The sequence below is a fragment of the Fundulus heteroclitus genome, chromosome 6 (genome assembly GCF_011125445.2).
Source record: "Fundulus heteroclitus isolate FHET01 chromosome 6, MU-UCD_Fhet_4.1, whole genome shotgun sequence".
Taxonomy (NCBI): Eukaryota; Metazoa; Chordata; class Actinopteri; order Cyprinodontiformes; family Fundulidae; genus Fundulus; species Fundulus heteroclitus.
In genome coordinates this window covers 19180558-19195802 of record NC_046366.1, presented here as the reverse complement: position 1 = coordinate 19195802, position 15245 = coordinate 19180558, and the positions used below count along the sequence as shown (strand labels likewise).

The 15245-nt window shown below is 40.4% G+C and overlaps 1 protein-coding gene across 10 annotated transcripts in view; it reads left to right on the top strand.

Moving 5' to 3' along the window:
* Positions 1-15245, top strand: part of LOC105934788 (adhesion G protein-coupled receptor L2) — a 146116-nt gene that overhangs the window by 52098 nt on the left and 78773 nt on the right. For 9 of the 10 annotated variants that reach the window (XM_036138251.1, XM_036138252.1, XM_036138259.1 and 6 more), the window contains exon 3: positions 8355-8568. In XM_036138251.1, coding sequence (XP_035994144.1) covers positions 8355-8568 — 214 coding nt within the window. Of the gene's footprint in view, positions 1-8354; positions 8569-15245 lie in introns of those variants that run through there. The other variant, XM_036138255.1, reaches the window with a different exon arrangement.

Genomic DNA, 15245 nt, shown 5'->3' with positions numbered 1-15245 from the left:
TCAAAGCTCATCACCAAAGATAAATTGTCAAAAACAAACAAACTTTTCAGATAGACACCAGGGTCCGTAGAAATATAGTTTGGTTTGTCTAAATGAGCTGCAAAGACGACCAACATGCTGCTCCCATAATCTGCTCATCAAAACTCAAACAAATCAACTCTGTTCGAATTTACCTTAACCCCCCTGCTTCGTCAACGTTCAACAATGTTTGGATCTATGTTTATCTTATCCTGTAATCTAAATTTCAAGCTGTATGCAAACGAAATTTCATTCTGTACGCACTTTGTGCATACAAAATGACAATAAAGTTGTCTAAGTCATCTGGCTCAACTATAAATCTACTCAGTTTTATTTCTTTTAAAGAACACCAGTGGATTAACTATTCAACAAGTGTCAAAATCATATTTTAAGTCCAAAACTGCCCAACATTTTGCGCAGTGCATCGCAGTAATAATATTTGACTTTAGAAAATTGCACAGGCAGCACTAAAATCTTTGGTTTTATCTTTCAGAAACTACGAAGTGCCTCTATCTGGTGTGATATCATCTAACGTTTACTAAATCGGCCCACCCGCTGAGACTAGAGGCAGCATTAGGGTCCTTTGACCCCAGCGATACGACAATTCCTTTTTCCTTAGACCCCCTTCGCTGAGACATGCGTCAACATTTAATATGTTATTCTATACTCCCCACACTGTTATTCTGAGTTAAGACAACATTTAGAGAAAGAAATGGAGGAAAGAGCAGCGGTACGAGTCGCCGGTTTGCAATTTGAAACTGCACTGCTTAATTTATGTATCACCAAAGAGAAAAGGGATACAACGCCAGCGCGCCTCATCTGACCACCGGATTCTATTTTCGAATTCTTATATGGGAATCAAGAGTGTCTGATGGCAGCAGTCTGGGAAGGGCGGGTGTAGCCCCGGGGTTTGTGGTCTTGTCTGACGCTGTCTTTAGAAACAATTCCCATCAAGGTGGACTGGAGCGGGGACTAAAGTGTCATGGGAAACGGTGCAATGTGTCCAACTTGATTTTCAGTGTTTCACCGCATTTTGACAGTTAGAATGAAACGTGAGCTGCGGAGGGACATGGGAGGCTTCTTTGGGTGTCATCTGTATTCGTAAAGCAGGTGTTACGTTGTGAATCCCCAGATCTCTGTTCTAATCTCCCACCTCTCTCTTGCGTGCTCCTCGCGGCCGATAAATGGTCATGTGAAGCATTTTTTTTTTTCACTTTTTGGGCAGGATTGTCGACTGTCTCCCCAATTAAGGAGTATTTTATGTCTCTTCATAAAGGCTCACACAGGCTAGTTAATAAAATAATTTTAATCTTCTGTTCCCAAATTCCTTTTGAAAAACCTAACTCCACTGAAGTAAATCCCGCTCACTCCCTCCGGATATTGGATTATGGAGGCATCTCCCACTTTAGGAGGAAAATCTTGACTCTAAGATCTTCTTTCTTTTCAAGACGTTGCCTACCAGTAGCACCGGGAATAAAACAACACAAAAAGACAAACAATCTTGAAGTCCTCCTGCTGCGAACCGTGGTGGGGGCACTCTTATTTGACTAAAGGCTACACCCTCCTTTATGCTGCGAAAGAAAGCGTCCCTGTCAAACTGAAACCCAGAACAATGGGGGCCAGCCTCGGGGAAACAGGGCCATTTGCATGCAGCTGTTTGCCGTTTCCAGGACCACAAAGGCCAATCAAAGGGGCCTTAATGGGAGATGACAAGCATCAACCAGTGCCTTTGCTCTCTGTCTGTGCCAGGTCTCGTCATTCTCTCCTATCCTCCAAAAATGGCCTAGTTTTTTTTTTTTTTTTTTTTTGAATTAAACATTCCTCCGGTCGTTTTTTCCCCTCCCACTGCCTGATGGTGTGTAGTTTGAACGGTTAAAGGGTGGTCGTGACTGCAGTCTTGAGAGCTCGCAGGCGGAGCAGCCAAGATGAACCTGAGCATGTGTGTTATGGTCTGCCGCTTGCAGTTGGCAGACGGCAGTATCTCAACACGAAAACGACATCATGTTCTCGCTTTATCTCCAGGGATTTTTTTTTTTTTTTTTTTTTTTTTTTTTTTTTAACGTCGCATGCAGGGTATAACTACAGAGGCTTTCAGATGCACCCATCTGAGCCACAGTGCCACTTCCAATTTCAATGGTGTTGATAGAAAACAAAATATGTATTATGAGAGGGGTTGTCGCCAGTGAATTATAGGCTGTCAGCTGGAGGAAAAAAGGAGAGAGAGAAAAAAAAAACTCCCAGAATGCAACAGATTGAGAAGCAGTACCAGTCTTACTTTGCTCTCTTGAGCTCAATAGATGGCTTAGCAGGCAGGTCAGGAGGAGAGATCTCAAAAGCTACTTTTCTGTGGAGCCACTCGCTGACGGGAATGCGTGATGAGGCCTGATGTCAACAAGGGCAGGAATGGGGATCAGAGCCAATTATCACCGTGTCAAAGTGGTTTCCATTGCAATATGTCAAGTTGGTCTCGATCAAATATGATGATACTAGGAGTGGTTTGTTTGACAGAGATAAAATATCGTGATTTCTTGAAACAGGAAAATCCTGATTACCATTTTTGTGACGATCTCAATATATATAAAAACAGAGAGTTCAGGCTGAAACACATTTCTAATCAGGCTTCTGCATTCAGTTTATTTGTTTTGACCAAGAACAGCTACATGAATAAAAAACTAAATTTAATAATTAAATTCAATTAGATGTACTCTTTTTTCTTAAAGACATTGCTAGTTCATCCAGTAGCATTAATGTAGGACAGAATTGCGCTAAAATTATAATTTCGCTGTTGGAAATACTTAGGAGGCCAATCACTGCTGCGTATTGTATGTTGCATGTGTAGCTGCCTAATTTCTATCTGCAGTGCATCAGTCACAGCACACCAAACGGTGATATTGTTTCTATGTTTTTTTTTTTTACATCAAACAAATTTAACAAACTGATATAATGGATAAAATGCAGCCTACATTTAGCATTCATCCAGCATTCAGAATCATTTTTGCACAAGCAGAAAGGATAATGTACCGTCCTTTGCAGAAATAGTCTGTTCTCCTGAAATCTTGCCTCTTCACATGTTAAAACCACAAACTTCTATGTTTTATTTTGATTTTATGTGTAAGACCAACACATAGTAGCACAAGGAAAGGATTTTATGGTGGTGACAGCATTATGGCGTCCTAAATGCCTTACTTCAAAGCACTATACAAGTGCAGGCCATTTACCATTTACTTCAGCGGGAGAGGGAAGCTGATCAGAACAAGGCAATATGGACAAGGCTGGACACTTAAGACTAGGATGTGGGTTCACCCTCCAGCTTGACAGCCAGGGCCATGAGCAAAGCAGGTAGAGACAAAAAGATATGAAGACGAAAGAAACCACACTCATTTTAGTTTGTAAAGATTAGGAGACTGTGTACCGTTGTGCTTCCATTCACAATTACAAATTGCTTTACGATGGTCTGGCTCATAAACTTCTAATAAAATACAGTAACGTTTGTGGTTGTAATGCGACAAAATTTGCAACGCTTACCAGGTGTATAATGGCTTTTGCAGAGCACGGAAGCTGGTTTTTATTAGCATTAAAATGCGTTATTTAATGTTCACAGCACGGTATTTGCTCGAGGCGCTCATTGCAAAAGTTTGAAGGAAATGGTGTCTGAGTTCTTCTGTTGTTTTAATGACATAAAATAGATGCCCTTCTAAGTGGTTCAGGCGAAGAGCCTCGTGTTATTGTTTTAGCTACCTTACCAAGAATCCCCCTTATTTATAGATGCATCACATCCATTTGGACGGCAACTTTTTGATTTCGTGCTCTAAGGAAATATTACTGATCAAACAATTGTTAATTCTGAAACCTAAAGTCATACCTGATTTGCTCTGAACAATACCGAGATACAGTTTAGTACACACAAAACAAACCACTCAGGTGATATCATACCAGAAGTTGCAAACACGTTTCTCCAGCACCAATGGTTGGTATAGGAGGGTAGAACAGCTGCTAATATAAAGCTTTTCTTCTTAATGTAATATGATTCTGATGTTTTTTATGATAACTGGGTACATTCTTATGGCATTGTCACATTTAAACTGTAATATTAACAACATTTTAACAGGGAAATCCACAATGGTAAACCATTACATCCAATGCCTGTTTCTGCTCTACTACATGCAAGCACATTTTGGAGGCAAGGATGAAATTCAACAAAGTCTGAGCAAGAGCATAAAACAGCAATGCATAACATTTGCCAATTTAAATCATTGGCAGTGATACAGCACGATGGCCTACTCTTTTGTTACACACACCTACACAGGTTTTTGCGTTACGGATTTGATCCCGCGCTTTTCCTGACATCATTCTCCCTGCAGCTGGTGGCCTTCCGTCGCATTCTTCAACTGCTGCAAAGTTGATCAGTCAAACAAAGCGCAGCGCGCGAGATGAAAGGCTTTCCGCGCCTCCCTAAGTCACACGGCACACAAACAACCTTCGCTTCTTCTCGGGATCTGGCAAAAAAAAAAAAAAAAAAAACGCGTTTTTAAACCAAGGAAATCCACACAGAAGAATAGACGCATCCAGAAACCTTTGTTGTCGCAAGGTTTTTCCTTCAGAGCTTTGTCTAAACCCTGAAGATCTTAGGCGACATCCAGTTGAGCCACCAAAAATATATTCCTTTGAATTCAGAATGTTCCCCCTTCTACGCAGTGGGGAAAAAAAAAAAAAGTTTCCTTTACACATGCTGAAGTTATTTGTTTTTATTCGGATTTGTCATTACAGGCCTTGTTACAAGTTCACAAGTTGACCATTAATGAGAGAGAGAGACTACGCTCGGTTTAAAGAAGAGGTGATTTGTTCTTTGGGCCGCCGGCAAAGTCCAGGTGCTCCTTTTTGATGTAACGTTAGCCTAGGACTGAAGAGATCTATATGAGCGAAGGGGGGGTCCTGCCTGGCATGAGCCTAATCAATCGTTAGGCTTTTGCTGACAGCAGCTTGCCATCATGCCATAGCGATCTGATAGATGGGCAGAGGCGGCGGTGGACAGGCGGAGAGAGAAACTTAGACAAGGCAGATGGCGCATGTGTCCGTGAGGGTGTTGTTTTTTCTTGTTTTTTTTTTTTTTGCGGAAAGACGGCCTTTCTGCTTAGAATTTTAAAACCCCACGAGATACATTATTTCCGTCTGTTCTCTGTAGCTGCCGTGATAAACCCGTCACTCCGTCCGTGAGGAATGGCAGGCGGGACGATCATTAGTCTTCGCAGTAAAGCCGCCAACTCCTCTCTCTCTGGGTTTTATTATCCACCATTCTGGACAGGTTTTCTGAAAGGTTTGGGTAATTGTCGCGGTTATTGGGAAAGATGGAGCGACCCCGCAGCCCTTCACTTATGATTTGGCTGGACTGATTTCTTCTAATGAGGTGACAAACAGTCCGGCTAAGAACAATTTACTGGCTATTAGATGGATCATGGTTTCTTAATGAAATGTCTAGAGGCCAAATGCCAGAGAAAATCCGCCATTAATTTTAGATTTTGTTCTCCTGCTGCTTCTCCTTGTGCGCCTCGAAATTTTTCCCAATATGCATAACAGCATATTAACAGTATATTTTTAACAGTGAATGCTTTACAGATCCCGGTTTTCTCCTTTTTTGCTGCTGCTGCTGCGTGTGCAGTCTTACTTAGACTATCATTATAGCTGAGCCAGACGCAGAAAGGCTGAAATGACTTGCAGGCATGTGGGTCTGGTTTTTAAGGACGGGAGTTTCGGGGGCCGGATTCACAGCCGCTCCGAGCAGTTCAAACAATGCTAATTGCGCCGGGCCCTGGCTTTCAAAAGTGCGAGGATAATTAAAGGTGGTAAGTGTTAGGACATGACAATGGTCGGCAGCCAATGGGAGCAGGGAAAAGGTAACGGGCTGAAAGGAGGGCTAATTAGGAGAGAGCAGTGTAGAAAATACAAATGGTAGCTGCTCCCTCAGGAGCCCACCGGCGCTGAAAACAACGACGATTATTGACAGTTCAAGCGGAGCTCTGCTTGCTCTGATTTAATGGAGCACATTTCCATGCTCTACTTAGATTTTGCCTAATTGTTTTCTCAGAGTTGCAGACAGTTCTAGTTTTTGCGACTGCACCGCTTTAACTCCAGTTAATGGATTCCTTTCTTTTTTCTTTTTTTTTTTTTTTTTTACTTTTTTATGAATCATCTTGCAGCGGATATACAAAGATCATATGCCTCTGGTAGAACGCCAGATGTGTGGGATATAAAGTATACACACCCTTAAACTGACACTTTGTTGATTCAAGTCCAGCATTCATTCTTCTTGTGTGCACCCCTGCCATCGTTTATAGTGGACCAGATTAAACTTAGAAAAAGTAGGAATCCTCCGTAGTTTCTTCTTTAGGATTTGCTTATTTATGTCGTTTGGCTAAAGCCAAAGTTTAGAGGTAACAATGGATTAAATTGATGTAATTTTTTCAACATCTGTCAGAAGAACAGCATACATCCATTAAAACCTAAAAATCATTAACACCCCAGGCAGCTTTAGAATACATTTTACCTTGCATGTATGTTTTAGAGTGCCCCCCCCCCCCAGAGTTGAGAATTAAATCTGATAGAGAATCTGAAGAGGGAGCTAAAGATTAGGGTGATGGCAAGGAGACCTTTCAACTTCAAAGACTTGGTTCTCGTCAACAAAGATAAATCTTGCGGTCAGCTATAATGAGAGGGGTAGTATTAATGTAACGCCAATAAAGATTTGTCCTTTGATTGTTAAAGGAAGGATGAAATTGTACTGTAAATAAAAACTGCTTTTAAAGCTTTTTATTATCTTTTGTTTTTATTTCCTCTCGTAAATGGTCTTCTTGGCTGTATAAAAATAAAGAAAATATAGAACAGCTACATTACTAAGATGTCATGTTTCTCCACAATTGATAGAAGGATAAGATGAAAAAAAAAAGAAACGCTGGTTTGGAGGCTGCCAATGGCCTGACAGTAACATTGAAGAGCCTGCAGGAGTTTCTGGTTAGTCCTGGCTGTGTTCTACCAGCGACAACAATCTCCTGCAGTTGTCTGCTGACATGACTGAGGATTAGGGTTGAGCAACAGCACGTTTCATTACATAAAAAAAGGAACCTTTGAGAAAAAAATTTTTCTCATTGATAAACCTTACATATACAAGCGCACTCTCACAAACACCTACAGGTGCTAGGATCCAGGTGCTTCCAGATTCACTTCTACACAGAAAACCTCTATTATTATCTTCAGCAGTCACTTTATACATGTCGTATTAATTAATACTGTATATTCTTCAGTGATGGTATCAAGGCGTTACTTGATTGTGTCGGGTCATACTGTTCTTTTTACATCTCTCTTTGCAAGTGAAGAAGCAGACTGAGGATGTTGTATCGTTCTCTCCTTTTTCTCTCCTCTTTCTCTCCTCTTTCTCTTTCACCTTTTCTCATTTTTTTCTCTTCTACCTTCTTGTTTGAGTGTCCATTTAACATGAAATATTCACTGCATAAATTATTATGACGCTTCTTGCATGTATAAATCAAGCGGAGCACTATGGCGAAAGCGGTAATGCTCCGCTTGTGAATGTAAAATCTGTTGGGCTCTTTTTGGCATTAGGACAACATAAATTCTTATTGCCACATTGTCAGACAGGACACACAAACACACACGAAAAAAGGACCTTTTCTAGACATTTAGATGTGAGTTAAATACATAATTGTCCTCTCAAGTAGAGCTTTCTGGCAGTGTTCCCACCTACTCTGCTTCAGCTATAGATCAGTTGTCCTATCCGGATTACACACTGTCCCCTGTTCAATTGTCCGCAGCATAAAATAAGATTGTATTACACTTAATTCAGCTGGGAAAGCAAACAAAGCAAAAAGAAAGAAAGGAGGAAAAAAAAAGAGAGAAATTCATTAAAGTGTCCATATGATAATAAAAGAAACTGCTCTTAGTCCAACTGGGTTTGGTTCTTTTGGTGGATGCTCTCTGTTGGCGGAGAACATCTCAAAGCACTCTGGCCTTTATATTTGCTCAGGAATTTATTAGATTACCAGTGATCTCCAATGATTTAAAAATTTGACAGGCCTGACCACAGAGCGACGGAGAAATGAATTGTTTTTCATCGTTCCCCCATTCCTGGGTTGCGTGTAATGGCCCCTCTGTTTAAAACTGCGGTAAACATTGGACTGCTGCGGCCTATTCGGACCGTGCCAACACATTTTTACAGCATGATGTGCGGTCTTATTGTGCTGGCGCAGTGATCCTTAAACCTATTAATTTAGTGATGCGCTTTCTTTGTCTCTGTGTTTTTTTTTTTTCCCTCTCCCATCCGTCGTCAGGCTTCAGCCGCGCGGCCTTGCCTTTTGGGCTGGTCAGGAGAGAGCTCTCGTGCGAAGGATATGCGATCGATCTCCGCTGCCCCGGGAGTGATGTCATCATGATCGAGACGGCCAACTACGGCCGCACCGACGACAAGATATGCGACGCCGACCCGTTCCAGATGGAGAACGTCAACTGCTACCTCCCAGATGCCTACAAGATTATATCACAAAGGTAAAAACACTGGTGGGGTGGGGGTTGCACGGATTTCTTTTCACAAACACGACCAGGGCCTGGGGAGAAAAGACAATACATGCACCGTTCATACTGGACTTTTACATGCTGTAATATTTTTGTACATTTTGGCATGTACTTCTTTACCTTTGATGTTCATTATTTCTCATTATTATAATTTTTGGTACAGCTCAACAATTAATTTAATCAGGAAATTAATTTGCTCCTGTAACTTGATTCATGTTAGACAGATTCATTCCACACAGAGTAATGGCTTCAAGTCTTAGGTGAGTATCACCTATATCCAATAAAGATCCAGACTTGATTCTACAAAAATTTTAATATTTCATAATAGTGGTATGACATGTTATGGCCATGTTACAGCTCAAACGCCCATGCAGAAAACTGCTGACATGGCGGTTGTCCAACAAGCGGTCCTTGACTCCTTCCAGAAGGATGGTGAAAAAAATAAAAGGTTAATATTCACTTTCATAACAAAACGCTTCAGTCACTGCCTTTAAAGCAGTGCCCAAAACACCCTTTTCTGCCTGACTTTTTCCTTCCACTCAACTTTGATAAAACTGCCTACAGCACTCTGTGCTCAGCCAGCTTCGTCAGCAGTGATATTTTATGGCTTTGTCTCTGTTTAAGAGGTGCCTATGATGTCAGTTAATAAAAAAAAATATATAAAGTCAGCAATTTCATCCGTGTTTGTATAAGCCATAAGTCATTCCGTTTCTTTAATGAAAAATCCTTGTTTAAATTATTTTATATAATATTCTTTTTTGCAGAGTTTTGCGTTTTCATTAGTTTGAAGATACAATAATGAAACTTAACAGAGATAAATGTTTCAAATAAATCGCTCTGTATCATGTGTTAAAATAAAATATAATTTTTACTTTTTGAATTGAATAATTGATTTAAATTTACACTTTCCCTTATATTCTAGTTCATTCTGATGCGTTTGACCTAAATAATTTTGCTCTTGTTTGACTTAGTGGAAGAACAATTCTGTCTTGTTTGGAAGGTTTACCTAACAGTTTTTCATGGACTATCCAGATAGATGTTATTAAGCAACAGCAAAAGAAATAAAACCTGGACTAGAGGCGTCGCACCTCGGGCAGATGAGGATCAGTGTGTGCCACGTGTCCTTGGCACCTCACTGACTCTGCAGAGCTTTTTCTCATGCACAAAAACCCAACGCCACTCGCTGAAAGCTAATATGTACAGACAGCTGAATGTCTTCACGCAAAATGGCGCCATCCTACACCCTTGAGGTTCCAGCTTTTGCCGTCACTTACCAAATGATGTGGGTGACATTTAAAATCTTTAAAAAAAAAAAAAAAGTGCAACGCAGATTAAGACTTGACAGGCAGGAAGTGACATCCATGCGGGGCATCTCTTCACACTAGCTGCGTGTTGTTGCTTCTGTTTGAGTCATAATCGGTAGTAGCTCAGGGAGGCGACCGCCAGTCACATGAACACCCTCCTAATTCCCTATCTGGAACACTGCGCCTGCTTTGTTCAAACACTTGTAGTGCATTGAAGTGGCTTTGCCTCAGGTAGCAAGCAGTGCCCATCACCGCGCCTTTCATCCCGGTTACCCTCTCACAGGATGCCGCCTCATTGTCAAACGACAGCCCTGCAACATTTCAACTCGACTGCTGCTTACCCCTAGAGGTGTGTGCGTGTTTTTTTTTTTCTTTTTTTTTTTTCTAAAGGGCACTGGATGAGCTATTCATAAACAGTAACGACCACTGTTCACTGTCTAATGTGCCGCTCTGTCTTTTAAAGCTGGCTTTTGAGCATCATCGCCCACCGTGTCAGAGCTCTGGGATTTTTTTTTGCATGCCTCATTCTCTCCTGTTTACTCCCATGAGGTGCAGCTCCACAGAAGAGCTTCATGAATACATCAGGTCCTGCTGTCTTTCTAAATCTACACCACGGTCCCAGCTCAGGAATGCCGTAAAAACCCCTGCAGACGGCGTCCATGCCCTCTGCTTTCACCGACTACCGCTGCACATTTGTTGTCAAGTCAAGACCCCGGCTGGCTGGGGAATTCCTGCGAGCCTACAGTCATGTGAAAATTAGGCCACTTCGCTAGAGCCCGTTCTATCATATTTGGACGTATGCATATTTAATATCAGTTTCAAAAATACTGAAATATTTTGGTAATAACTCTAACTTAACAACAAAGCTGGAGAAAAAGACCTTTTAAAACATTTTGTGAAATGTAATACAATGTCTGGAGAGGAATAAATCACACAAACCCCCCCGCATTTATTCCCACTCAACACTAAAAAAAAGAATTGTTAAAGAACATTTTGAAGAAGAGGTTCCATGTTTAATCCCCAGACATTTAGTGTTCTGTGCTGCTGGCTGTTGAAGTGAGTGTGAACACTGTGGTGTGATTGGAAGAGCTGTCTGAGGCCTTCCGAAAATGGGTTGCTGCTGCTTATGAGTCTTAATTAAAAACGTCTAAGAAGAATTAGAAATTTGCCATTCCCGCTGTATGGAAAAATGGTCAACAAGTTGAGGACGTTGAACAAAAACTGCCAACACACTCATGTCCGCCCCATCTAAGGGAGTTCCAGGATAGTAAAATGCTAAAAGTAGTCTCAAAACCCCCAGAATGTCTTTATAATATAACCCGACCTACAGCTTGCGTTTACAACTGCTGCTGTGAAAGTGGGTACCTGTACAACTGGAAAGAGACGGCACCCATTTAACTTTCATGGGAGGTGTACAAGGAAGAAACCTTGGCTCTTTAATAATGTGCCCTTGATATTTAAAAAAATAAATAAATAAAAATAAATCAAGGGCACATTGAAAGTTTCCAACGAAAATGTCAGACAATCAACAGGAGATCTGGAATGATGTTCTTGGGACAGATCAATCCAATGGAGTTGAATTATTGGGACATCAGAAGAGTCGACATCAACCAAACACAGCATTCCAGCAAAGCTCACCATCATCGACTCCACCATGACTTCTTGTCTGTACGACAGGGCGCTTGAATAAAATGCTGGACCGTCTGTAAAGCAGACGGTCCAGGTGAAGATGAAGCAGAACCGGAACCTGCAACATGACAATGAGTCAAAACATGCTGGTAAATCCATCGAGCACTGGCAGAAAACTAAGAACTGGGATGTCCTGCGTGAGTCACAGTCCAGATCTTGATCACACTGAGAGGCTGTGGGATGACTTGAAACAGACTATAAATGTAACAAAAAAAACAACAAAAAAAAAACTCCCCAAACATCTTATAGCTGAAAGTAATGAGCGGGTCAAGCTTTCCTCAGATCGATGTTACCCGGCAGGCTAACACTAGCTATTAGGGGCTAGTTTGTCCAGATGTTTTCCTACTTATGTCTTTTGTAGAATATTTCTGTTGTTTAAGAGCAATCAAGACAGTTTGTTTTCCGGAGATAAATAAAAATAAGATTATATAGTAATATTTTTTCATTATAAAAGTATCACCTTTCGTTATTATGTTTTAATCTTAAACATCAAAAGTAATACGATTCAAACAAAAACCAAATCATGTTTCTTAATAAATAATTCTATTTTTTTCCACATGACATGAATCTTGATCCAAGTTCCCAGGACACGAAGGCTTTGTAACGAACCTGTGCCACAAGTTCTTAAACAAAATGATTGTAAAGATTCAGATCAGAGGAAACGGGCTCCTGATCGTAATTAAAGGCGATGTGATAAATGGGCACGTTAAAGCGGCCGCAAATCTTTCAGAGACCATTCAGCGCTCCATTGGTGTGCAGCAAACTAGAATGTGGGTATTTAAACTCCATCACAATGGGCCAGTCAATACTGTCAGGATTAACAAAAGGCAACAGCCCCACAGAAGGATAAACAAACACATTAAAAGAGAGCGGGTAGATGGAAACAGTTGGAGGTCCGCAGCACAGAGTGGCAGCTTCTGGAAATTGCGACAGAGAGCATTCGTCAAGAGCTAGTTTTTTTTTCTTATTTATTTATTTTTCTCCCCACTTCAAAAATTACTAGACAAGAATCAAATGGATTGATCTTTTTTTTCACGACAGCTCCATCAAGCTATTTTTTTTTTCAAGAAGAACGTTTAGTTGGATGAAAGTTTCGGGAAGAAAGTGCTGCAACCTCTGGTCACGTCATTTAATATTCAAGTCCTCATCCCCTTAGAAACGAGCCGTGAATGGACTGTGAATCTGACCTTTTCCGTCTCTAGACCGGAGCAGGTGCAAAAACTGTTCACTTGTAAAAAAAAAAAATTATGATCTAAATACACTTTTCGTCTCTTTGCCTTCCATTACTTGATTTGAATAGCAACCTCTTCTCTGACCCTTTAAAAACTACCAGAATGAATCTTTTATCCGGTCAAAGGTGCGGCTCCCCGATAGAAAGCGAGTGGAATTCAAACACTTGACCGCCGTGAGACTGTGCAGTGCAGCTCGCACGCTGAGACTCGCTGCCGTTATAAACAGACTGTCAGAACCCTTAGCTACAACACCTGCTCCTAAAACGCGGAGGCATCTCCAAATTACCGAGAAGGAAAATACTACAGTGGATTGTTCCAGCATAAAAGGTTTTTTTTTTTTTTAGTGATGGAAAAAAAAGCTATTTTGATCTGTACCTGTACACAAATCAATATTTAGTGCTTACAAAAGATCCGGTGATATAATACGATAGGCCTTCTCTTGTGATGGTTAACCAACAGAAAAGGATCATCTAACAAAACCTTTTTTTTTTTTATTCTGCCTTTTAACTCGTGGCTTTAGTTTTCTGGGCCGCAAACTAAACAGTTTTTATTTAGTCCCATTGCTCATTGCTCACGTCAAGTCAGCTGAACACAACCTGCTTAGTACAACAAAGACCTCATAAATAGCCAGAAATGTTCCCCTTCGGAGCTGCTAGAAGCCAGACGTGGAGCTAAAGCCTGGGTGAATATATATGAGGTGTGTGCCAATGTGTGTTCTTTTGTCCTGCAGGTTGGCTGCAGTGTGACACAAAGCCAACTAAAGTAAAAAAGAAAAAAAAAAGGTTGTAGATTAATATTAAATGTTTTTTTATTAGTGATTTATCATCACTTATACGATTTAGGTGCAGTTTAAAATTCGTGCAGGTTGAGATGAAGCTAATTGCTTCTTCCATAACATATTGAACAGCAGATTTAAAGTACGTTGCATGATAATGAAAGGGGTGCACCGATACATTCAACCCACGGGACAATGCATGATGACAGGTTCTCGAGAACAAGGCAGGATTTAAGAGTTATTTTCTTGGAAAACAAAAAAAAAATTAAATAAGGACACACACTATTTTAAGAATATATAATCCCTGTAGAATAGTATAGTCCAGGTTTTACTTCTCCATATGTTATGCTTTTTATGCTCGGCTGATTTTAAAATGTCCTAATGCCAAGAAAGCATTGAAAATCATATTTTTTTTTTTTTGGTTTTCAATAAGAAGCTGTGAAACAACTCTTAACTTCATCATAGTTAGCAGGGAAACCTTCCCTACCTGCAGATTTCACAGTTCTGAAAAAATGTTTTTATGTGTTTTGGCACTGTGGCACAAGTTTTTTTTATGGTTACCCAAATTGCTGCTGGATAAACTATTTATTGTGGTAAGCCTTCTTTAATGGTGATGTAAGTGTTGTCAGCAAGCTGAAGAAAGAGTGTCTTAGAAAGATTTGTCTCCACAACAGGGCAACTCAAGTTCTATTTCATTTCTTACTTCAAAATAAGAGTCCCAAACATCAGAGTATCTAGCTTTAACCACTCATCTTCATACCTGGGGCCCATAATATTAGCTTATAATATATGAATCCTATTTGTAGTTTGCATGTGTGCTTTGACAAGTGAAATAAATGTTTCATCAATCTCAAATAGAAGACTCTCTCGTTGATGACTAAATATCCAGTTCAGTTTGATTCGATTTAGAGCTGGATATAATCAAATGCCTTGCGGATTCATAAAGAAACAAAAACTATGAAATAACCCTTTAGTTTAGCAAGCAGCAATAGGATGCTGAAATGCAGACGCTGACTTCAGTGTTGTTACAGGCTAATACTTTCTCTCTTTGGTGAAGAATTTTACACAATGTTGCTGTTCATCCCACCACACCATCTGCCGCATTGAAATGAACAATCCAGCAGCGAGAGAGTATTTATCAATATTTGAATGCCTATTTCTGATCACCTGCAACAGTTGACTTTAACCTGCCTTCACTCTGAATCAAGTGGAACGTCGCTCGGTGCATTTGAGGTGATCCAGCATGTCCCACTTGCTGTCAATCAGATCACATTTTCACGCTGTGACCCTGTTCCCTCGCAGCAGCTCTCTTGAACATTTGCTACGCTGGAGCCACAAAAGTTGATCCTCTAGAAATACAGCTGGTATTACATTGTCTCTGAAGTTTTTAGACCATAGCCGGTTCTCTTTCTTAAAGTTTGGTGTGGACTGTGCGGGTTTTTTTTTTTTTTTTTTTTTTTTAGTTATATGCAATATTTTGAAAAGCCATTAGTTTTAAAGCAAAGGGCACTGCAAAGTAAATTCATGTGCACCATTAAGCAAAGTCTTATGCTGGTTTACATGTGTGTATGTTTAACTTAATTATGCTCTATATAGATGGGTAATCATAGTCATCATTCTTTTTTTTTTTTTGCCCTTTCTGTGCAGCAC